The 25,421-nt window shown below is 46.7% G+C and overlaps 1 protein-coding gene across 3 annotated transcripts in view; it reads left to right on the forward strand.

Annotated features, from left to right (window-relative positions):
- The window catches only part of TTC28 (tetratricopeptide repeat domain 28), a 197,530-nt gene that overhangs the window by 135,822 nt on the left and 36,287 nt on the right, over positions 1–25,421 (forward strand). For 2 of the 3 annotated variants that reach the window (XM_049805421.1, XM_049805422.1), the window contains 6 exons: positions 8,539–9,046; positions 18,655–19,996; positions 20,384–20,907; positions 22,539–22,648; positions 22,899–23,028; positions 23,458–23,676. In XM_049805421.1, the coding sequence (XP_049661378.1) occupies positions 8,539–9,046; positions 18,655–19,996; positions 20,384–20,907; positions 22,539–22,648; positions 22,899–23,028; positions 23,458–23,676 (2,833 nt within the window). Of the gene's footprint in view, positions 1–8,538; positions 9,047–14,642; positions 14,703–18,654; positions 19,997–20,383; positions 20,908–22,538; positions 22,649–22,898; positions 23,029–23,457; positions 23,677–25,421 lie in introns of those variants that run through there. The other variant, XM_049805423.1, reaches the window with a different exon arrangement.

Consider the following 25,421-nt stretch of genomic DNA (forward strand, 5'->3'; position numbering starts at 1 on the left):
AGAAGGCCCACCTCAGCCAAGGCTTTCCTGAATTCAGTTTCCAGTGAAGTAGTATCCAGCTTTATGAGCAAGAGTAGTGTTAGGATTGGCACAGGTCAGCACGCCACTGTAGGAGTTAGAGATTTCTTTGCCTGCACAGAGAGCTTCTCTGGGTTCTGTGAGATCCAAGTTTGTAACGTGCTGGCTTTTGCTTCCAGGACTGACTTTGACCAGGGCATGAGTCACTCCTCCGTGTCACCACCTCAGAGAAGCTTGTGGTTTTAAACAAGGGCTTCTTTTCTTACATCGTCACTAAAAATGTCAAGTCAGCAATCATCCCTAAAGTGATTTCACACAGGAGCTTTTTAGACTATGTCCAGAAAGCTACCAAATTTTGGCTACTTGGGATAAAGATATGTGAGCCCCAGATGATGCTTAGACTTGATGCTGAGGTCTACTTTGTAGTGATGCTGGGCTGGTGTATTTTGCGTGACTTCCTTTTCTTTGTGGAATGAGAATTCAGTGCTGCAGAGCCCACCCCCGAAAAGTAGCACACTCCTGGGTATCCAGCCTTTGCACAGTGAGTGATGTTGCACTGGCTCACGCAGTGAATGTAAACAGCCGTTTTGGTATGAGTGACAAGCAGTTTTACTCTTAAGAACTGGGTGTAGGTGAGGACTGCTTTCCAGCAAAACACCGCTAACTTGGTCAAAAATATTTGCAGTTCCGTTAAGGGAGTAACTCAGGTTTGGTTTTGCAAGCCTTCTAGGCAGAACCGGACACCTAGCTGCTAAATTATAATGGAGGAGATTGAGTAAATGGATTTTACACTCTAGCTGTTATTTTGATCTCCAAATGAGCAGCTGAAAGTCAGTGTTCCCTCTGAACCCTTAGGTTTCAGGAAGATGACCGATTATGAATAACCTGACAGTCGAGCCATGGTGCTGTTCAGGCTTGCCTGGATTCACATAATTTGTCTGATTCTTTTGTGATGAAACACGAACAATAATCAGTCCTCTAGAATGTTGTCATTTCCCTGGACAAGTAAGGAATGAGAGGGCTGGGAGTGGATTGTTAGCACAAACCATGGCAGCCTCTGTCACAAGCAGCAAGTCCTTGACACCTGCAGAGCTATGGATTTAATCCATTAATCAAGAAGGGACTGGAGCTATCTCTTCCTGCTGTATATTTTGAGTTTTTCTATTGTGTCATCAATTCTTGGTTATTCCCTTTCAGTTAGCAGTAGTTACAAAGTTCCTTCCAGGCATTCAGATACTAGTGCTTCTGTTCCATGGCTTTGGCTTCTTTGGGGTTTGCTTTTCGGCAGTTTCTGTGTAAAAGACTGAGACCTTCTACAAATAAATTGGATTTGACAAGGATATTGATTCCAGTGTTTGGGTTTTGGTTTTTTTTCCTCAGGAAATAATTACCTAAAAGCAAATCTGTTCCTTCTTTCTGTGTACAGATAATGTACAGGAGAAGAATATTGCCTGCTGCTTCCTTTCTTACTTTCAAAGACATACCACATGAAGGAAAAAGCTGAATGTGGTACTGGCATATCAGCCTCACCTTTGAGGGAGGAGAGAAGGGCAACTTTGAATGTTGATCGGGCACATACTGTATTTGGGCATGAAACTTGCATTAGTGCGTAAATCAATAGATCTCCAAGCCTAGTTATGAAATAATGGTGGATTCTGAGGAAATGATAAAGGGGCTTAATAGAAGTGGAGATACAAAGTGCAATTTAGAGCCACTGGATCATTTTGGTAGGTCCTGAAAGTGCTCATCCCCTGTTATGCTACTGTCCTGCTTGTGTGCACAACAGCTACATAGCCCATACCTATAAAACAAACAGAGCTTACATAGAGAAAGAGCTAGATGCTTACACAGTGTTACGTTACTGTAAGCTAACCTCTGTACTTCCTATACGGAAAAAGTTACACTGATGTCAGATACAGTGAGATTTTAGTCTTTACGGTGAAGCCAGCAGAACTCATTCTGTTAATGTTTTCAGTTTTCAGTATTTCTTTGTGTGTGTGTGTGTGTGTTCAGAAACAATCTGCTGAAGCTGCCTTCCCCCTCACCACCCCCAAAATACACTCAGTGAACCAGGAAACTTTTGCTTGCATTCAAGAGCAAGAGCTGGTTCTCAAAAAGAGCATCCTGCTGACTGTCCTGAGTACAGATGTTATGAATATGCATGGCTGATCTTTTGGATACAGCTCCACTGCATCATGTAGGATCAGGCACTGCTGTTACCCCTTGCCCAGAGAGAGAATGGAAGTGGAGGGAAACAGCATGCAAGAGCATTCTGCAGTCAGGCTTTTGAATTTCACAAACGCTTAGTCCATGCCAGTTATTTCCCCACCTTGGCTATAAAAGCTCAATTTCTGATCAATCCTAATTGGTGCCTGTGTTTGGGGGTTAAAGCTACCTTAATAGTAGGATACCAGGCAGAGCATTTTGACCTTGCCCATTTTAGGATTATTATACGGTGTTCTCATTCAAGGAGGCTGTGCATTCAGTTAAAGAATTGTTTAAATGTAACATAATTGGGAAATGACCATTCTCTGGCAGGGGTGAAATATCTAAGAAACACATATCTCCAAGTCACTAGGTCCCTATTAGTTGTCATTCTGTGATGCACATCTGCTTAACATCAGACACTACCTTATTCAGCTGAAAAAACTAAACTGGCTGTTGCTCCCAAGAAAAAGAGAGCAATTAGAAGCCTTTTTCAGAACTCCCTTCTGTGCCTCAGCTCAGTGGCAGAAGAATCTGCTTTCTATTAAAGTGATAAATGGCATAATTGGAGGTGTAAGCAACTCCCACTGTAAAATTTGTCTTTGTCAGATATATAAAGCATTGATTTTCTTTGTTTGCTGATGCAAAACTCCACTCGTATGAAGCTGTAGTCTCCCATCACCCTGCTACCAAGCAGACGTTTGTGCTAGCGCAGCTGGAGTCTGTTTCACGTGTCAACTTTGTACTCTCACTGCAGCGTTTTGACTCCTGCCAGTGCATATGGGAATACCCCTACCCTGTTGGCCCAAAGTGCGAGCCACTTAAGAGTTCCCGGTGGATCCTATTATGCAGAGGATTTTATTAAGTATACAGTGATGAATTTATCTTCTGGAATCCTATTACTAACCCCCTGAAGTGAGTCATTGGTGTCCCCCAGCAGATGTAATCACCAAATTGTTTCTAAACACTGCTTTAATGTCAAGCTCCACAGTCTTTCCACTGATTGCCCCCATGAGCATATAGAGAGTACTGAATAGTTATCTTGCTGGAGAAGAGATGCTGCATGAAACCAGCCCTGGGGAAGCCAGAATTGCCATAGGCTCTGCTCATGCAGACTCCAAGATGATTGGGAAGTTCTTCTCTTGGATCAGTTAACAGTAGAAGCTGCTGCAGAATAAAATATGTGGGGACCATTGGTGTGAAGGCCATGGCAGAGGGTAGAGGCAGTCTTTCCTGCCTTTGTCTAGCTGTCTATGTGAGCAACAGCCCCAGCTTTCTAATCAAGTTGGGCTATTTCTTGTCAGCTCTTTACCCTTCATTTTCCATTTCTCTTTTTGTCTCTTTCTACTTATTTTTCTTTTCTGCTTCTCTTGTCCTCCTCCCACATTCTGGTTTGGACGATCCAGCCCTGGGCACTCAGATATGTAAGCCAAGTCTTTTTGCATGCCCTAAGAACAGTTGCCAAGCTTGTACCCTTCATTCTAGGTCTTTACTGTGAGCCTGGAAATGCTGTTGGGCAAAGGGATTAGGAGCCCTGAGAATAAACATTTCCAGCCACACAGATTTTGCATCCTATGATCCGCTTCCCAGTCTAGGAGACCTCCTAAAGAGGTCTTCCCATGTACAGTATGAGCAGTCTCTGCATCTGTTAAGTTTCTCTTGTGCACAGAAAGTCTGAGATCTGTTGCTTTCCATTTATGCCTCTTTTCCCTAGCTGTGGCCCATTAACATCATCTGAGTCTGTCTAGATGGCTCTTTGCCATAGCTCATCTTATTCAGCAATCTGCATGCATAAATGTCCACTTTTTTTTTTTTTTTTTTTTTTTTAGCAGCCCCAGGAAACACCAGTTTTCACTGACACCTTGTTTTCCAGAGACACTTCCATTCTCTCCCCAGCTATATCAGAAGTGGTGGGAGCGGCCTGTCTTTCAAAACCAACGAGGCTGCTAAATCAGCTCTGCTGTTTGTGTTGTGCCTCGTTTTAACTTTGCCCAAAACAGCCTACTGGTTTGTTCCGTGCAGCAGTGAATGTTTTGCTCACCAGCAAGATGACGGGAGCTCCGATACACGTTGAAGACTGTAATGGGCCCCATGCAGTATTTTGGTCTGGGCTTGTGCAAGGTGTCTGCGTGTATCTATTTTTTTCCATTATTTTTTCTAGTGAGATTGTAAATGACTCAATACTATGCATATATTAATCTTCATGAAGATTTGTGTAAAAATGTATTAAAATTCAGAGCAAAGATTTTCATGTTGGTTTTGTAGAAGCCTCAAAACAGGCCCCCTGAGACCCACTTTTAGATAAGAGCCTTTGCTCACCAGTGTCAGCCAAAAAATTACTTCACCATGCTGCTCGAAAGTCTGCTCCCAGCTCTGCCTGCTGCTGCACATGCAGAGGCAGCCGGTCCTGCCTGCGCAGCCCAGCTGGTCGTGGCAGCACCGAGGAGGGGCTAGGACCCCTACCAGCACCTGCCCTCCAGGAGCAAGGAGCTGCGGCCCTCTCGGTGCAGGTCCAGATCCCTTCCTGAGGCATTGCTGTCTGGTTGGGTGCCCGTCCTGCAGTGGCCAGCTGGATGCCAGGTCTAGCTGGTGACGTGGAGTTTTCCAATGGGATGGGGAGTTGTGGGAGGTGGGAATGAAGTGAAGGTGTCAATGCTCTGCAGGGAGTCCTGCAGAGGTAATTTTTGGAGTGAATATGCCTTTGGTCCTTGATACTCTGAGCCAAGTGCCTGTGCTTCTGCAGAGGCTGTAAATCATTTATTTCTGGAGGGTTTAGCTGGTTTTCACACCACCTGTGGTGCTTGCTGTTGGAGAAACACCTTCTAAGCCCAAGAAACCATTTGACCATGTGACAGCATGTTCAGTAGCTTTGTCCCCAGCCTGTAACTATGTCACTGAAGAGTTGCTGCTAGCTGCTCCCCTCTCTGGTCTGTGGTAATTACAGCAGCAAAAGCAACTTATTTCTAGTTCATTATAGCATGTATTGGCAGCATGAAATCCAGTGCTGCTCTCACCATCTGTGGGACTGAGCCCAAGGCTTTCCCATCCTGCTGTCATGGAGAGCTACCACGGCCTTGCAAGGATGCTACAGGGCTTCCTAATGGTGGCTGCTGCTCTGCCTGCATTGTCCCTTGCATTGAATGAAGTTCATCTGCAGCACTAAGTGAAAAAAATTAAGACACTTTGAATTCTGGCTGTTCTTCCATTATAATTAAGCTGTCTGAAAGGATGCCTCAGGGAGAGAAAATGCAGCTTGGCTATTTACAGAGCTGGCTAAGGGAGAGCTTCCTTATAACTTCTCTATCTTATGACCTATAAATTGTATTTAATAGCTAATCTGTCACCTCAGGTTCTTGTATCAGAAAAGATAGTTTCCCTATTAATTTGACTCAGCACAGCATATTTACAGTTCCTCAGTGTGGAAATACTACTCTGTTAATGCTGCTGCCTCTTACTCTCAGCCTCTTACCCTGGCCCATAGATCTTCCTGACTTAGCATTACTCTTCCTATCGTTATACAATTTTAGTAAAAATAATCTTTAGGAAGGTTTCTGCTGCCACTGTTTTTGACAGTCATGAAAGGCTCATTTCTTCAGGGACATAATTTCAATAGCAAAATGTGGTTCCAGCTGAGACGTGCTGAGCCAGCTCTCTTCTGATTCGCTTTCTTTATATATCTAATCTCTAGATAGCATGGTCAGGAAGAGGTTAATCATTTGCCTTGGAGAAGGGAATTAAAATCCTCCATCTGTGGGGCATAGCCAGTCTGCAGGTGGGAGCCAAGCAGGAATATACCAGTTCATCAAGGTGAGGCAAGTGTCCAGGGTGAGGGAAAGCTCCCTAACTTGTGTACCTTGTGGGGGCAGATGTATGACTTCACAGGGAAAAGGTGGCAGGACTTCCTAGTCTGGTGCTGGGTGGGTTGGAGAGGTTCATCACGGCCACTCTGGGCACTGATGGGAAGCCACCACTATCCCTTAGCTACTCCAGCTGCTTAATTTAAGCAAGTGTTTTTCTTCCAACTTTGACGTCAGTGTACATTTCTGTGTGCTTGTAGTGTGGAAGAAGCAGCTGCTTAGAACAGTTAAAAGAGGTAGGCTTGAATCTGCAAAGTCTTAGGTGAATTTAACCCCAGAGGTCCGCTTGCTGTCTGAACCTTGCTGCAGAGTTGTGGTCTGAGTCACGTCTCATGTGTGCACAGCAAGAAACTCAAGTTTTTACAGCTCGCCTTGCATTCTCTGGGGGTTAGTCTGGTGTCTTTATCAGTGGTGTTGCACTGAAGCCTTTCTCCAGCTCTGTGATGTCCAAGCTGGTTGGCATGACCTGTGAGGTGCTTTCAGTTGCATGGCTTGCGCTTACCATGTGGAATGCCATTTCATAGAAGAGATCTTGGTGTTGTGCCTAGGCATACTGCTCCCAGAACGCTAAAGTGTGCTTGCTCCTTAAACAAAAAGCACCAATATCAGCTGCATTGGAGGGCCATCCAAGTCATAGCAGGAGGGGAGTAGCAAAATAAAATAAAAGTATGCCACGCATGTGGCTCCAGCGGTTGAGCAAAGCAAGAACAGAGGGAGCATACCTTTCTTCCTGACACTGGAACAGCTGAAGGGGCCCCACCTGCTTGCAGCCTGGTGGTGTGGCGAGCTGCTTTTCCCTGCCATCACATCACTCAGTGTAGAGGTCATGCCTGTCAGGAGATAGGAAATTTGAACAGCTGATCAGGGAGCTCAGAATTCACTGCATGAACAAGAACACTAGCCTGTGGGAGCGCATAGCCAAGGATAGGAAAAGAGTGAGGCTGCCTCTTTGTTGGTAGCACAGGGCTACACCATTTCAAACAGCAAGGACAAGTGTCCTGAGATGCTGTGTCACCATCTCAGATGGAAGGGTGGGCTGGATCTTTCCTGAGCTAGGGTGCTAGGGAAGGGTGAAACCAGTCTCTCTGCAGTCACTCACCCTGACTGCTCCTTTCTGGAGGTTTGGAAAAGATGGCTGTCATGAAACTAGGTCACAGCAGCAGCTGGGTAGCAAAGGAAATGCACATGCAGGGACCACGGAGGACTCGGGGTCAGGGCTTTGGAGTGAACAGCCACGCTGAGGCAGCAGATGTGTGTTAGGCAGAAGGCACAAACCCCTGCTCTTGGCTCCTTGCCCTGTTGTCTGGCTGTGCATGCTCTGTCTCTGCCAGTGGAAGGAAGGCCTGCATCCTGGTAGATGCAGTGGTCAAAAGAATCTTGATTGTCAGATAATTTGTCTTGTTAAATACAGCTGTTTCTCAGTGGTAAGAACTCAGGTTTTCAAATAGCTGTATTTATTTAAGATGTCCCCAGGGGACAGAGGCTCCAGCTGCTGAAATACTGTTGTCTTTGCTGCAGTCCCAAGGTGGTTCGGGGCTCAATAACAAGTGATGTTGTGCTAGAAGGACCCTGATGCTGCGCAGTAAGAACCATGCTCTTGGGAGCATGGTGTGATTGGCCAAGCAGAAGTAGGTGAAGATGCTGGTGACCGCACTCTGGCCTACTGGTATTGCAAGATAAGCAGCAGAAGCACTTCCCTTCTCCCAGCTGAGTTCTGGCTGCCAGTGTAAGTTTTCCAGCAGCAGCTATTCAATGACTGTTTAGCCTGGAAAGAAGAGACTGCAGAGTCCTCGTGGTGGCTCAACCTGCAGCATGGTTGTGTCAAGTTGCGCATTCTGCTGCTGATCTCTGACAGTGCTTTGGCATCAGCCTGCAGAGTCTCAGGAGTCTGTTGCTTTGATGTGAGCTTACCGGGTGGAGGGTGGAACAGAGCAAGCATTTGTTTGCAATGTTCTCTGCAAGTGAATATCATTATTTGTCTGCTTTCTTAAGAGCTGCCATGCACAGGATCATTGGCTGTGTTAGCAGGACTTGGTGTAGATGTTAAAGTAGTTATGAGAGGTGAGCTGAGGTGTGGCTGCCTACAGAAGTGCTGCTCTGGGAGGCAGCTCAGGCTGGTCCTGGAGGGCAGTTTTCTGCAGCGATCACTTTCTGTGTTTCCTCGGTGATCTCTGCATCTTTGCAGTGCCATACTTCCCCTCTACCAGCTACACACGCACACTGTATGCTTCAGAGAAAGAGATAATCTTAGCCCTGTTTTCCTGAGTCAACCTTGTTCCTGCTGCCTCCACCTGAGTTGCCCTGAGGGGTGTAGAAGAACTGCAGAGAGTAGGTTTTCTAGCTGGTAGTCACATTCTTTCTCCAGAGTGGCCTTTTGTGGCTTTGATTTCTAGGACTGGGGCCATCTGACTTGTTTCCATGCATACTTATACTTATTTTTTCTCTCTTATCCCTGCAGGCAGCATCCTCAGCACTGAGCAGTCTGGGCCATGTGTACACAGCCATTGGGGACTACCCAAATGCACTGGCTAGCCACAAGCAGTGTGTCCTCCTTGCAAAGCAGTCCAAAGATGAGCTCTCTGAGGCGCGGGAGCTGGGCAACATGGGAGCAGTGTACATTGCAATGGGGGATTTTGAAAATGCAGTGCAGTGCCATGAACAACATCTTAAGATCGCCAAGGAGCTGGGGAACAAGCGGGAGGAAGCTCGAGCCTACAGCAACCTAGGCAGTGCTTACCACTACCGGAGGAATTTCGACAAAGCTATGTCCTACCACAACTATGTGTTGGAGTTGGCCCAGGAGCTGGCTGAGAAGGCCATTGAGATGCGAGCTTATGCTGGTTTGGGCCATGCAGCTAGATGTATGCAGGACCTGGAGAGGGCTAAGCAGTACCATGAAGAACAGTTGCACATCGCTGAGAGCCTGCAGGACCGAGCTGCTGAAGGCAGAGCCTCCTCCAATCTAGGTAAGGCCCTGACATGGAGCAGAATTTGTCAGGGAATGCCGTGACTGTCCGAGCTGCTGCCAGGATGCAGGAGGTTTTCTGTGTGCTATTGTCTTAGTTACCCCAGTTTCACCAGGCTGTCTTCATAAATTAAACAGGCACTTGGCAGATTGTGTGCTGATGTAATGTATCCCATGTTCAATTATTAACCTGCTCAGAAAGATACCAGAAAGCACAAGCTCATGGCAAAAGGGAAATGAAAAGGTAAAGTGCATTTGAAGAGCTATTTAGGTATCAGAAATAAGTGTAAGTCTTGCACTAGGGCAGGAAGTGACCTGGTTTATTACCTGGCCATTTCTTTGGGAGCTTGTCAGCTGGAAATGTCAATGTATTCCTGCCTTGTAAGTTGGGAGACACATGGGTCAAATCCTAAGTTTGTTTTCAGAATGTACCCATTAAAATAATAGAATGTAGGAGTCTTGTGTTCTTCTAAGGAGAGACATTGGCATCCTGCTGGCAGGCTGGGAAGGACTGCATTACATCAGAGTGAAGTCCATTCCTGCTGCTTCTTCACAGTGACAGATGTGGAAGCGAACAAACATGGATTTCCATCTCTGCCATGGGATGTTGCGTTTGTGCTGCTGATGTTCCAGCTGTCATTAAGGATGTGTTCTCAGCTGGCTGGGAGTGGCAGAACAGGGCTGTTGCTGGTATAACAAAATATGTGTTTGCTGGCAGCCCCTGAATCTCAGCTCTTGCAGGCTGCCCCATGCTGTAAATTAGCTTCTGTTTCTGCTTGGCAGTTGGCACTTGGTTCATTTGTAGATGCTAATTGTACTCTGATGTTATCAACAGCAGGTAATTGAAAAGGGCTTGATGAATTACTTAATTTCTCTTAATAGCTAAGTCTTCAGAGGCTGAATAAAGAAGATAAGGTGAGCTGAAGAAAACAAAACAGTCCTAGCTTTCTCATTATTGTTGCGAATCTCCTCCTTTACACAAATTAGGGCAGATGTGTGAGGCAAAAATAGGTTTGTGAGGCAAAAGCACTTGTGGCATGCTTAGCATTAGAGACCGGTGAGCATTGATAACATTTCTGTTGGTATGGCAGAGCACCCAACAGGCAAGAGGGCTGGGGGGGATGAAGCCTTGCATCTTGCTTCCTCTAACCTGTGTAAGGGCTTTTGCAGAGAATAAGAGCAGATGCATCTAGCAAAGCACAAACTACATTGGCCATCTCTGCTGCCAGCATGGAACTGGTCTTGGGGAGATGGAGAGACATGAGGGATCCACCAGTCTGTGGCAGGGATAGAGGGGCCCATGTGGAGGAACGGGACCTTGGGTTGTCCAGGGGGGGAGCAGGGCGAGGTGTAAGCTCTGGGTCCTTGATGGGGGAGATGGAGACATCGTCCTTGGCTATGGCTGGGGAACACACTGGTTTCCCAGCTCATGGTTGGGACTGAGGGAAGGTTCCTCTTGCTGTGAAGCTTAACTTAATGCATTTTGTTTCCAGTGGAAGCTGAACAGGGGGTGTGCAGGCTGTTCTGATGGTGTAGTTACTGGGAGATGGCACGGCTGTGTTCAGCCGTGAGCACCTATAAAATGGGGGTGGGTGTGCTCTGAGCAGCACTGGCAAGCATCCAGAGATCAGAACTACTTTCGTTTGCTTCCTCTCCAAAGCACTTGCTGCTTTCTGGAGAATTGCCCCAGTTCTTTCTGAGCAAATCCAGGAAACTGAGGCAATGCAGTCTGGGGAAATGGAAGCTGTCACTTGGTTTTGTTTTTCTTCCCTACATCAGTGTGGTGATGAGCCATTGTGGGTTTTCTGTATTGTCTCCTGTTTTCGTGAGCCCTTTGCCATTGGGCAGACCACAGCTCTTTTGCTAGAAGAAAGAGCTTAATTCAAGTTCTGTAGGATTTCTTCTAATTGCCTGTATGTTTAATGTAGTCTGTCTCTGTCTTACTCAGCATCACAAAAAAACCCCAACAAACTGGTGCAGAAATGGTGAGACAAGATGGGCGTAGCAATATGCTGCAAGTGCTGATAGTCGCTGTAGTTGCTTTGCCTCATCCCAGAATGAAACAAACGCTGCTGCAAAAGAAAGCAACTTGCTCTTGTTTCTCAACCTTCACAGTACTCACTTGCAGTTTAAAGTCTCTCACCCTTTTGCTGGCTCAAAATTAGTCAAGTTGGGACTAGAAAATTTGTGTAAATACCATTATTAATCTGTTTTCAGCATGTAATTCCAGAAATTTTTGTAAAAATACCCAAACAAACAAACAAAAAAACAACCAAGGAAAGAGCTTTGGTGCAGCAGAGAATGTTTTTCTTGTGTTGGATTTAAGCCTAAATATAACTTTTGGTTGGTATGCTGACTCAGCCACTCTACACTTTGTATTAGGATAGTTTTCCTAGCTTCTGAGTGCAGGATCTCACGTTTCAGCTGTTATTTGGCTATATTTTTATGTCTTCTCTGTCAGAGTTAAGTTATACTGGAGAAAGAGAACATGCAGTTCTTGTTGAGAAAGTCTATTACTGCTGTTTAAAATGCATCCAGTACCAATTAAAAAGTCAAGTCTTAATTGTCTCTTTCATCTAATCCACATGCAGAACAAAACCTCATCAAAATAACCATGCTGACAGGCAAAAAAATGTATCTAAATGTGTGTTTCCAAGCCAGAATGTTAAGAGTTGGCCTCTTCGCTGAAGCAACAGACATTTTCTGTTTGCATTTCACTGATTTAGATGGAAAGCTCTCTTAAGTATGCTATCTAATGCTGAGCAAGACAGACACGGAATATAACATAGCCCAGCTGCTGTAGTGCTCTGCAGGGAGATATAATGCGCTCTGTGACTCAGTAAGCAGAAGATAATGGACTGAGGGCAAGTCACAAGTTATCAGGCCCTTCACAACAGAGAGATGTGGAGTTTAACCAGAAGTCTCAGATTGTCAACCTTTGCAAAGCAGATGGTGTTTCCAAATGCCAAGGCTTCATGTAGAGAGCTGGCTTTCCAGCCTCTGCAGCTCTTAAGGGTTCCCATTGCCACGGAGAGAGGACACTTCAGATTATTAATAAAACACAGTTTCAAGTCTCTCCCTTGGTGCGTAGCATCTCTTTGCAGTTACAAGAGAACTTATATGCCTGCCTATCTTCATGTGCTTGTCTTGTTGTCCAAAAGTGCCAGGTATTTTCTTTTGAAGCGTTTTTGCAGTTAGGATCAAAAAATGTAATGTTTGGCCGTCTCTTCCCCAGTTGCTGAAGGACTAGCTAACTTGCCCAAGACCCTTTTCCCTCATCTCCGACCTCTCACAGGTGCGCTTATCCAGCCAGCTGCATTGCAGCAGAGCGTGCAGCAGAGGATGATGCTGTTAGGCTCTGCTGTCTGCACCAAGGAGGGGGCTGGGACATGGGTGAACTTCAGAAAGAGGTTTGCTGTTTCAACTTTCAGCATGTTCGTATTTCATTCTGAAAGAGCAAGTTCAGTCAAGAGTGATGTTACCTCAGTCTAAGCTGGAGGCCATGGTGCAGCTGTGACCCCATCACGACGCAGAGGTTTGTTCTGCACTGGCTACTGCTAGTGGGAGACTGGAGGTCCCTTTGACTTCTGTCATAATCACTTGCTGGGCTCCAGCACAGGAGCTGCAAAGACTGTTCCAAAGTTCATCTGACACATTCTCTCTCCTCTTAAAATTTATTGCCTGAACTGGAAAAATCAGTGATGTGCATAGGCAGAATGTAGCTTTTATGGTGATTTTTCTGATGTCGTACAGGTTTCTACCCAGTTCTAACTGTATGCATCATTAAGGAAAGAAAGCTTGTGGATTAATGTAATTTGTGCCATTTTTGGTGCTTTACAGTGTATAAGGTAGTAAAGGCTTTCTCTGGCCGTCTCCCCTCACGTCTGCTGGGTTCCTGTCTTGGGTCTGTTCTACTGCATCCTTCGTGTACTATTACAGAATGTAGTCTAGCTGCCTGACCATAAGACGTATCTTTTATTTTGAAGTCAGTAATTATAGCTGTAAGAATGAGTCAGAATGCTGATGTTTTGAAGTGACAGTGTATTTCTGGATCCTTCTTCCTTAAGTGCCACAACAGACGGGTGACAGCTCGAGCAAACAGCTCGAGGAGAGCACAGCTTTGTTCTCTGTTATGCTGCTTGGTTTTGTCCTGGATATCTCCTGGTAAACATTTGCTCACTGTTTTTCTCCTTTCTTGGCAGTAAAGAGGCTGACTAAAACCTTTAGAACTGTGAAGGCTTCATCTCCCATCCATCTACGAACCTCATTTTTGTCTGTTGAGGAATGCACAAAGAGAGAATATATTTGGTAGGTGATGATTTTGGAGTCTGAGTCAGAACCTTTCCTTCCTGGGCCGTCCTTTGTAAATACCCCTGGCAAATGATCGAACATACCAGGAGGTGCTGTGTGGGGTCTCTTACTAGGTTCCTCTTTTCCCAAGAGCAACCTTAATTTTTTAGATTAAATTCTGGGAATTTGCTCAAGCAGGGCTTGTGACAGAGAGTAGCCTTTTTGGTGGACATAGTATCCAGGGTGAAACTCCATCCAGGGTAAAACCCCATCCATAGCCTCTCCAGAGCGTGGCAGCACTGGCTGTTTCAGTAACCTGTTGCCCTAATCTCTAGTATGAATTTTACTTCTCTGGCTGCTGTTTGCCTTTCAAAGCCATGCTCTGTGTCTGACTTGCTATCGTCCTCTCCTACTTTCCTTTTCCTTCATGCAGGACAGGAGAGGTTTGTGTCCTGGGGCAGGAATTCCTATTATCTCCTGCCCCAGGTACTCCTTTTCTTATCTATCCTCAGGTATAGTATGAAGTGGCAGTGGGAGACAGTCTGGGTTGGGTCAGTGTCCCTTAAACGCTCCCCATTGTGAGTTCCTCCATGTTGAGGAAGAGAGGTAATTACAGTGAGCATAGGACTTCTCACTAGCACCCTCATCTTTTCATCCACCACTCCTGTGGACACAGCGTCTGAGTTGTCAATGGCATTTTAATGGTGACCACTGTGCACTGACTTTTCTGTTCTTCACAGTGAAGTGGAGTTTCTTCCGAGTGCTTAAGCTTTGAGGCTGAGCTGTGGCATCCTATCTGCTCACTGGGGCCTCCTAAATGACCTTGGATACCAAAGACTTTTCCTTCTCTGTCAAGTCAGCTGAGTGCCAAAATAATCTCCAGCACTAACAGATATTTTGATCCAATGAGTATAAGAGGGCTGAGGTGGAAAAGTAAGGAGAAGAACTTTGTGACAGCAGTAGGATTCACATCTTAAGGCTGATGATCCACAGATGGCCAGAGGAATGTCAGCCTGATCGAGCATCTTGTGCTCTGCACACAGCAGTGGTCTGGCCTGAGGACTGTAACAGCTAATAGATACACTAGTACAAGAGCTATTTAGAAGGATTTGGGGTGCACAAGAGAAATTGTAAGCTGAAGGATGGATTTCACACCAAGCTCCTGACATTATCTCTTAATGCATTTTTTTAATGTACTAGGTGCTAAAAGCAGGAACTTGCATTCCACACTGCTCCCAACACCTCTTGCAGAGAGCAGCTTTGCAGATGTTTTTCTCAGCCTAATTTTTCCCATCTCAGTGCCATGTGGACAACAGAAGCACCAAACCACAGGCCAGACCTGCTTGGGTGTCATCCTGGTATCTAAGGTATCAACTTGGAAACTGATCTAGATTTGGGGAGATGGAAGTTAAATAAATTATTTATTGCATGTTCCACAAGCAGAATCCCTTGCAGCCCCAGATGAGCCTCTCTCTTCCCTAAGAGGCATCTGGTCTGTTTCTTGCAGTTGTTTTGTTGCCAAAGGTTGCAGCTAAGGAGCTTGCATCATGCAGGACATGGGAAAGAACGTGAAACAGCTCACACTTGACATGGCTCACAGATAAAACATACATGAAACCAGTAGCAAGGTGTAGAGTCATCATCCCCTGAGAGCAAGGCGTGTGTCTGCAGTCCAGGGCCAAGGTTGTCTCTGGCTTTGACAGTAATTTTAAGTGCATAGCTGAGGATAGATAGACTGAGGATGGGAAAACACAGTTGCCGTTTGATGGGAGGGAGGCAGAGCAGTATGCTTGGAAATTAGGGCAGGGATGACAGCATGTACAGAAAGGATGATGGGAACCCACTGAGTAGCAGCAACACAGCAGGGAAGTGAACTAGATGATTGCTCTTGTTTCCAGGCTCTAGGGCAGCAAGGCTCTGTAGGTGTTAGCAGCCAGTCTCTGGTTCCCATGCACCTCTGGCAGACTATGTCCCTGTAGTCTCTCTGTAAGATCTAGGTGGGTGGGTGTGTTTCCAGCCATGTGGTGGGAAAGGTCTGCATGTCTTTCTGAGTTCCTCCAGGTGACTGACTTTACAGCCAGTCTTCCTTCTGCCTGTCCTGTTACTCTGTATTTCAGGCTGTTGGCATCTGCAAACCTCAGGCAGTTGTGGCTGATAGCTCCTGGCAGTGTCCCGGTGACATTTTTCCTACTCTGTTCCTTGAGAAGTAAGGCTATGTTTTATTTCTCAGCATGACACTCTTGGCATTAATGAAGCATTAGGAAATGATCTATGAATGTGCTTTTTTTTATAGAGAGGCTCACTGAGGAGTTCATTCACGTCCTGCAGCAGCCACTTCTGCCTGGAGTATTATGGGTCATGTCATGATTTGGTGGTATAAGCATTTTTGGGAAGGTGGCCTAAGAGCAAACGGTATGTGTGCTGTGCAGCACCATGGCAGTGCAAGCTGCAGCTCATGGGGGCAAACCATGTGTTTTTGAGGCAGCGTGTGCTCCAACAATAAGGGATGTCCGTGTTCCCAGTGTAATTCGTTGGCCCATGAGTGGTTGTTGCTGGCCTCAGATACTCTCCCAGAAAAGCTGTAGAAGCTCCGAGTTACCAGGGGAATCAATGATTAAACTGAGAGACATGGAAGATGCCTCCTGTGGCATTGAATCCAGTCTCCTGTTATTGCACATACCGTGTAATACAAATACCATGATTCATAAACTAACCATGTGCCATTTTAACACTGCTGTTTTGTTTGCTTCACTGTCCTACTATAGGGCTGTTCTGGAGCCTTGGCACTCTGGTGGTGAAAATAATTTCTACGGTTGATGCCCCTCTGTGATTACACCAGCATTGGTCTGTAAATTGATTAGCTCTCCTGTGTCTAACAGGAATCACATTTATCTTTCTTTACTGGAAATACATCAATTCACTGGATAGCTCCTTCTCTTCTCACTTCCAGATGATGACTTCCTGCCCTTGTAGTCTTGAAGTCCATGTCTTTGTGTAGTTTACTGCTGATTTTCATCACCCCATTCTTGTTGCTCTGGTACATACGGTTGTCCAGTCCTTCCTCCATAATAATCCCATCCTTCTCTGTGTCAGCAGTGCTTCTTAACTGGGTTTCATTGGTACATCTTGAGTAGTGCTCACTTCCTTTGTGCCAAAGTCACCACTAAAAATTTTTAATAAGTTTTTTTTTGTCCTCTTTTCTGCTTTCTGACTCTTAATTAGGAGGAATCTCATCAAAGAACAAGTTATCTAGGCAGTCAGCTGAACTCAAATTTGCTTTTAACCTGTTTTCTGGCCTCTCTCACCCTTTTACGCTCACTTCAAGCTGAGTGCTTTCCTACACCTGATTCCTCAGAGGAGGTGGTGAGTGCTGCTGGTGGACAACAAGGGCATGTCTTGTCTCCTTGAGGAGTCTGTCCAGTTAGCAGTAAGAGATTAGGAAAAGCTTGGTCGTCCCCTTATTCTGGAAACCCTGTGTTTTCAGGGTTGGTTTTCAATAAGCCATGTGTTTAGCTTTCTCACAGATGGGGCCTGCTGCGTTGCATCTCGCTGGGCAAGGCCTGGCTGCCCATGCCAGAGCCAAAGCACCCTGAGGTGCTGGCTGGTAGGGACACAGCGTTCAGGAGACAGGGCTGGGAGCACGGGCTCCTTGGGGCAGCGCTGGTTCTGCCTGCTTCCAGCTCAGACACCTCTTGTTGTTTCCAGGGGAGGGATTTAGCTAATTCCATCTTTTTTAGTTTCTGAAGCAATGGGACGCTTTCACAGAGACTGTTTTTTGCAGTTTCTAAGTTACATAGCTTTGTGTCCAATCCAGTTTCACCTTGTAATTACTTCGTGGGTTTTTGCAGAAATCACTGGTCTTTCCTGTGAGCATTCTGCTGTGTGCGGCAGTGCGGCTGTCCTCTGAGCCCCAGCACTGGCCATGTCTCCAGATAGGAGATGGAGGGCCAAAATATATTCACGTCGGGTCACTCAGCTTAGTTCATCCCATCCTTGCTGCCACAACCTTCCCTTGTCATACCAGAAGGAAACATCAGCATGCATCAGCCAGAGATGCAATAGCTCACGCTGATCAATTACAGCCACAGGCTGATTGGAGCTGAGGAAGGATTTGGCCAGGAGCTGGACTAAGGTACCAGGGAGTCAGTCCCTCCTGCCATGAGCACTAGCTTTGATCATGATTGCAGTGTAGGGGGAGAGAAACAAACTGTCAGCAGCCGCCAAGCGTTTGCTGTTTTGATCCTGTTTTGTTCTGCCTATGTTTTCTAAATTGCCTTCTGAAGCCTCATGTTAGTAGGAAAGTGAGCAGTATTTTTGAATGACTTGTTTTGATAGAAATACGGGTAATCCAGCCGGAATCCTTCATGCTGATGTAATGGAACTTGGGTTTTCAATCCTACATGAGTTTAAAAAATGAATCTGTGAGGTCCAAATTGCCTCGGGAAAGCAAATTTCAGCCCTCATGTTCCAGGCTCACTTGTAAAGCCTCTGTCTTCTTTAAAAGTACAAACCAAGAGGAGGAGCATGTGCGGGGCCTCATCACAGTGTGCTTCGCTTTGCAGTGGCTGGGGAGGGCAGCTGCCTCCTGACCCTCCACATCTCTTCCCCCTCAACACGTTGGTTGTGATATGGAGATGGAAACTGGAAGCTGTTTTCTTTTAGGGGCAGGGAAAGACCTGAAGTTGTCTCCAGGTATCAAGTAACTGTGATGAATCTGGAGGATCTGTGTTTGCAGGGCCTCCTTCAGTGGCTTGTGGATCTCCAGGCCTGTTCACAAGTGTTTGCAAAAGAGCCACATGTATTATTAGCACAGAGTTTAATTAAAGCATAAGTTGTAACATCAGCAGTTTCAGAGCTCCTGTTCCCATGTCTCATAACAAGTACAAGATGATTTGACTGAAATTGGAAAAGCAAATGCAAATGCTTTCTCAGTCAGTGTGTTGAGTATAAGCTCTGGATTCACCAGGTGTTGCTGATGAAAAAAAAATAGTAGCATAATTAAAAAAGAAAACGGGCATTTTGTAAGGCCAAACTGTCCAGTTGTTGTGGTGAATGTGTGCTTTTATGTATAATATAAAACCTTCCCCGGGCTTTCCCTGTTAGGAGCGAGGAAGCAGTTCATTTGAGAAGGGACAGCTGGGGATGCATCAGGGTGCTGTGGGGAAGGGATGGGGTTGCCTGTTGTAGAGACCCTGGGGAAAGGGCCAGGCTATGAGCTGCCAAGGGCTGGGCTGCAGGAAGTCCTAGCATGGCAAAGGTGTTGCAGAAGGGTTAGCACGGAGGAATGTTTTTGTTGAGCCCGTTTCCATTATTTTTCAGGAATCATTCACCAGATGAAAGGCGACTATGATACTGCACTGCGGCTGCATAAGACACATCTGTCCATAGCTCAGGAGCTAAGTGATTACGCCGCCCAGGGCCGGGCCTATGGCAACATGGGCAACGCTTATAACGCTCTCGGCATGTATGATCAGGCTGTCAAGTACCATCGGCAGGAGCTGCAGATTTCTATGGAAGTAAATGACCGTGCCTCTCAGGCATCTACACACGGGAACTTAGCAGTTGCCTATCAAGCACTGGGTGCTCATGACCGTGCTCTGCAGCACTACCAAAATCATCTCAGCATTGCCCGGGAGCTGCGAGACATCCAGAGTGAAGCACGGGCCCTCAGCAATTTGGGCAATTTCCACTGCTCACGAGGAGAGTACGTGCAGGCAGCCCCTTACTATGAGCAGTACCTGCGCTTGTCCCCAGAGCTGCAGGACATGGAAGGGGAAGGGAAAGTTTGCCATAACCTTGGCTATGCCCATTACTGCCTTGGGAACTACGAGGAAGCTGTTAAGTACTATGAGCAGGATCTTGCCTTAGCAAAAGATCTTCATGACAAGCTGAGCCAAGCCAAAGCCTATTGCAACCTGGGCCTGGCCTTCAAAGCCTTGATGGACTTCAGCAAAGCAGAGGAGTGTCAAAAGTACCTGTTGTCCCTGGCCCAGTCTCTGAACAATTCCCAGGCCAAATTCCGAGCTCTGGGAAACTTGGGGGATATTTTTGTCTGTAAAAAAGACGTAAATGGTGCAATAAAATTTTATGAGCAGCAATTGAGCTTAGCCCATCATGTTAAAGACAGGAGGCTGGAAGCCAGTGCCTATGCAGCCTTGGGCTCTGCATACAGAATGATACAGAAGTGTGACAAGGCTCTAGGTTACCACACACAGGAGCTGGAGGTGTACCAGGAGCTGGGAGATATGCCGGGTGAATGCAGAGCACATGGTCACCTTGCTGCAGTGTACATGTCGCTTGGGAAGTACACCATGGCCTTCAAGTGTTACGAAGAACAGCTGGAGCTTGGACAGAAGCTGAAGGACCCCAGCATAGAAGCCCAAGTCTATGGTAACATGGGCATTACCAAGATGAACATGAATGTCATGGAGGAAGCTATTGGCTACTTTGAACAGCAGCTGGCCATGCTGCAGCAGCTCAGTGGAAATGAATCTGTGCTAGATCGGGGCCGAGCATATGGGAATCTGGGAGATTGTTATGAGGCTCTGGGAGATTTTGAGGAAGCTATAAAGTATTATGAACAGTACCTGTCTGTGGCTCAAAGCTTGAACCGTATGCAAGATCAGGCAAAGGCCTACCGGGGCTTGGGCAATGGGCACAGGTAAGGAGCACTGCATGTGTATTCTAATGACAGATAGTAAAGTACAAGTACAAACAGAGGCATTGTGTTGCTGATGGGGTGTGTTCGTGTGGCCATTGTACACACGCACGGGGATGTGGCATAGAAGTGAGTAACAGAGTCCTCTGGGTGCTGAGGACTGTGCTACTGGCTCAAATAAAGAAGCTGATGTTGCTCTGCCCTGAGAGGAAGAGAAGTTTATAGGGTTGATTCAAGAAGAAGGTTGATTCAAAGGGGCCGGGGATGTCTCCTAGGGGGAGCGTTTGTCTCTGCCTGAAAGGTTTCAGCTGGCCTCTAGAGGAAATGTCAAAACATCTTCTTTCAGGAAAACACTGGCAGAATAAATGCTGCTGTTTTCTTCCCTTCTAGGGCTATGGGAAGTTTGCAGCAGGCTCTGGTGTGCTTTGAGAAGAGGCTTGTGGTGGCACATGAGCTGGGGGAGGCATTTAACAAAGCCCAGGCCTACGGGGAGCTGGGGAGCCTGCACAGTCAGCTGGGGAACTACGAACAAGCCATTTCTTGCCTGGAGCGCCAGCTGAACATTGCTCGAGAGATGAAGGACCGAGCTCTGGAGAGCGATGCTGCCTGTGGCCTTGGTGGGGTCTACCAGCAGATGGGAGAGTACGACACAGCCCTGCAGTATCACCAGCTAGATCTGCAGATTGCAGAGGAGACCAACAACCCCACTTGCCAAGGCCGAGCCTATGGGAACCTGGGCCTGACCTACGAGTCCTTGGGCACCTATGAGAGGGCAGTAGTTTATCAGGAGCAGCACCTCAGCATTGCAGCACAAATGAACGACCTTGTAGCTAAAACTGTGTCTTACAGCAGTCTGGGCAGGACTCATCATGCCTTGCAGAACTACTCTCAGGCTGTGATGTACCTGCAGGAAGGTAAGAGGCTGAATTACGCAACACAGCATATAGTGGTAGGTGTGGGGAGATAGGAGGGAAGCCTGAAGACATGGAGAGAAGTGAGGCACTGTGAGCGTGACATTAAGAGGATGTGTTTGACAATGGCCTTCGATGCAAAAGCTCTTGCAGACATCCCTAGCTACCGTTGAGCATCTGTCTGAGTAGCTGTCCAAGCAGGCTGTTACGGTGAGCATGCCATGTCAGTCGGAGCCTTCCTGGCATCCTGTAGACAAAGCATTGCAAAGCACAAGGTGTGCCTTCCTGGGGGCATCTCAGCTAGCTCTGAGCTTGAATCCAGACTGCACCTGGCAGACTCTTTATAAAGCTTGTTTGTGCCTGAGCCTAGAAGGCGTAAACCTTCTCTATAAATAGCATTGCGTACCAGGAACTGGCTCTGGGAAAACCACGACAGGTCATGAAGGATCTCTCTGATCCTGAGAGCAGGTCTCAAACTGATGTGTGCCTTGCTGATAGCCACCTGGCTTTTACTTCTGCATTCAAGTGGGAATGAGACCAGGTGGGTGAGTGTCCTCTAAGCTGTGAACTAAAACAAACTGTGCTTGACAGGGAGGTGAGGGAGGTTCAGCCCTCAGTGTCCAGAAGCCATCTGCTGCTGCTAAGTGCCAGGGCCAGTGCTGGCTTGTGAGTTGTGCTCCTGCAAGGGATTCTAGCGTGCAAGCAGCATCTGTTCAAGGTGGTGGCTCTCTGACAGAGGAGATGAGCAACCTAGCTGGAGTGTATGAAGCTGGAAGCTGAAGGATTAATTATGTCAGCTAGTCTGTTTTTCCTGAAACTGACCTTGGCAGGATTCCAGTATGCTGAGGGAATTTAATTAAATTGGAAAGGGAGAAATAAAACACAGCTCCTTCTCCTGGTGTGACACAGAATTCCCGAAAAGCCTGCAAATGCTAGCTGCTGCTGAGCTGCATGGTCATGGCCAGGGCCCCCACTCAGTCTGTGGGAAACCTGAGGTGCCTAAGAGGAGGTGTCCCTGTTGTCAGCAGGGCCCATGGAGGCAAGAGGTTTGGATCATGGTGGAAGGTGGGCGGTCACAGAAGGTGCTGCTGGAAGTGAAATGAGTTCCAGGTTGTTCACACCAGGACCCTGCCCTCTGCTCTGGCTCAGCACATAAACCATGCAGAGCCTCCCAGAAGGCTGGGAAGAGCTGGTGGGAAACAAGCCAGCAATGTGGCAAGTGGCATCTTTTCTGGCAGTGTTTGGTAGCTCAGTGTGGTTTATTTTCTTTTTGTCTGTGTGGCTTTTAGCTTTAAAAGTCTAATTTCCTGATAGGGGCTTACTGAGTGTGTCTCAGGGGACTACACCTTAACCTCACTTAGGTAGGTCTTGGTCCATGGAAGTGTCTGTCTTGCTGAGGCACCTCTCACTCTGGTGCCAATTTGATGTCAGCAGCAGCTGCCCAGCGCTGGTGCTGCCCTGCTTGGCATCCCACCACTTGGCATTTCCATGGCTGTCTGCCTGCTGCAGGAGCCCTGGGGGCCCGGGGCCCACCCAAGTCAACAGCCCACCAGGCTGCTGAGGCAGAAGCGCTCCACTGGGCTGCCAAAGCCCCTTCTCCCCTTTGGCCCTCTCTCACTCTGACTCCTTTTCAGGACTGAGGCTGGCAGAGCAGCTGGGACGCAGAGAAGATGAAGCCAAAATCCGCCATGGCCTCGGCCTCTCCCTCTGGGCGAGTGGGAACCTGGAGGAGTCCCAGCACCAGGTATACCATGGTCAGGGTAGGAAATGCCTGGTGCATCCTGGGGAGGGTGTGTAAAGCACTGAGCTGGCTCAGGCCCATGTGCCTTACTGCTGTATCCAAAGTCACCTCCCCTCTGCCAGAGATGCTGCCATTCTGAGGGGCTGTCTAAGGCAGACCTCCCCTGTATGTTGGCCCTGGATCCTCCTGCTCTTCCAGCCAGTGCTTTGTGCTGTGTCTGTAAGGAAGTCACCACGGCTCTTTTTCCTCCCAGCTGTACCGGGCCTCGGCACTGTTTGAAACCATCCGACATGAGGTGCAGCTGAGCACAGATTACAAGCTGTCACTCTTCGACCTGCAGACATCCTCCTATCAGGCTCTGCAGCGAGTACTTGTCAGTCTAGGTAAGAGATGCCATTGTGTGCTCAGTCTGAACTCCAGGCTCTTGCCAAGAGTTCAGCTGAATTTGTGGGGAGGCAGTTCATGATGCATACTTCGCTCCTCATCTGTCCAACACAGCACAGCATTTCTTTGCCAGGACAGAAATAAGGGTGTCCTGCTTTGGGTTTCAGGCACCTTTGGATCTTCTTTCTTGCTTCCTCCATTCATTTGTCTTTCTATGGCTCATTTTCCCATACATGGTGTTATTGTGTGCAGCCAAGATGATCTGTGGGACTGTATTCCAGAGCAGAGACTACTCTTCCCAGAAATAAATGCTGTGACCCTGCTTCCCCAGGTTTTAGTTTAGGTTGGGATAGCAGCTGTCCTTGTTCTGCACGTTGCCCTGCAAACCATGTTGGTGTCAGGTCTGAGAGATGGCTTTGTCTTTTCAGGTCACCATGATGAAGCATTGGCAGTAGCAGAGAGAGGACGAACGAGGGCATTTGCTGACCTGCTCGTGGAACGTCAGACTGGGCAGCAGGACTCTGATCCGTATTCTCCAGTGACCATTGACCAGGTCCTAGAGACAGTGAATGGCCAAAGGGGACTTGTTCTCTACTACTCGTTGGCTGCAGGTTATCTGTACAGCTGGCTGCTGGCTCCTGGGGCAGGTAAGGTCCTTTTTGGAGGTGAGAGCATGTAAACAAGCCTTACACAGGGAGAATTGTACCATTTGTAGCTAGCAATGAATCTGGGACCAGAGTGAACATACGAGGGAATCCTTGCCATCTAGTACCTTAAAGCTGAATAGACTGAAAATTGTGGCCACAGCAATAATGACATAGAAGTGCTTATTCAGGGCTTTGATGTTCACCTGGAGATGGAAATGTTTAATATTTCCATTTTTCAACCTCCAATCTGTATATATTTCCCACAGGGCAGAGCAGAGCAGTAATGAGATTCCAAGTATGTTGGCTCTGTGAGAATCTTCTATGCATAAGAATCCCTACTTTAATTACATTTCTGTGCTTTATCCTTCCAAAAGCTTTTGACATTTATTCATTGAAGTGGGTTGCAGAAAACAGAAGGGCGTCCCCGCTTCCTGATATGCCATTGAACTGCCTGATCCTCTGAATTCTCTTCATATGAATGTGGAAACACTTACCACAGAGGAGCAAGGAGGATTAATTTGAAGAGGATTGCTTTTTGCAGACAGCTGTTGTTCATTATCTAATAAAGTGATGACTGTAAATTTTCATGAGTTCTTTCTGGATATAATTTAATAATTGCAGCTCTTCACCATGACAAAGCTAAAGAGATAAAAAGCACTATTTAGATAGCACCAAAAATGCTTCGGTAAAGGAAGCAAACATTCACACATCCCTGACTTGAGATGGAATGACAGTGATTGGAAGATAGGCTTTTTGGGGGCGTTTTGCAATGTTGCATGTGTAAGTGTAAGATGGTGCTGTCCTGCTATGCATCCAGTCATTAATTGGCTCTTCAGGCCTGTAGTTTGCACAGTAAAATGCCAGTAATTCTATAGTATTAATATCAAGCTGAGCTTACTAAAATTATGTGGATGAGAAGTGTAGGGTTTGGTGCTAGGCTTCATGACCTGTCTCCTTGCGCAAACTGGATCTTGTAGGAAAGTAGTTGCACTCTTCAAGTACATGGGTTTGTGACTGTGTCCCTGAAGGCCCTGTCAGATGTAGGGAAGGAGAGGCACTGTGGTGCTTCAAGGGTTCCACTTGAGCAGCTTTGTTGGGGAGCTCTTCAGTAGTGACTCTAGCCCAGCCACGGTGACCTCATGTTTCGTGAGTGCTGATGGAGAGAGTAGCTTCAATGGCAGCCCCAGATCCTTATTATCCCACTGAGATGGTACCCATAGAGCCTCTCCACTGATTCTCTTATTTTCTGCTGTTGCTGCGGAAGGAGTTGCTTTATTCTTTATCCCTCCTCTTAACTGGTTTAATAATTTATACTGTCAAGGCAAACAGGGCATCCAGAGCAGCCTTTTACTGTTGATCACAGGCTATAGAATTAATTATGAGGGATGTGCCAGTTGAGTGGAGGAAGGTTTTATCTGCAGTAATAGTTGAATTCTTAACAAAACAGTGAGTGTCCTTTATCTGGTTTACCCATTGTGAAATGCTATCTTTTAATATTTTACTATGCATTAATCCGTCTTTTTCTTTCTTTGTATATAATGTGTTTTCATGCATATGAGTGAAATGAAAAATCTTCATGTGATGTGAGGAGGTTCTGCTGTAGTAATAACACCCTTGTGCAGCATTTGAGCCTTGTGTGTTCAATTTATGTGATCAGAGGCTATTAATATGTATTTTTCATGTGCATCTATTGAAATGTGAATTACTCTGGTAGGTAAAGATCTGTTTTATAATTTATATGAGAG

This window comes from Accipiter gentilis, chromosome 7, assembly GCF_929443795.1.
Source record: "Accipiter gentilis chromosome 7, bAccGen1.1, whole genome shotgun sequence".
NCBI classification, from domain to species: Eukaryota; Metazoa; Chordata; class Aves; order Accipitriformes; family Accipitridae; genus Astur; species Astur gentilis.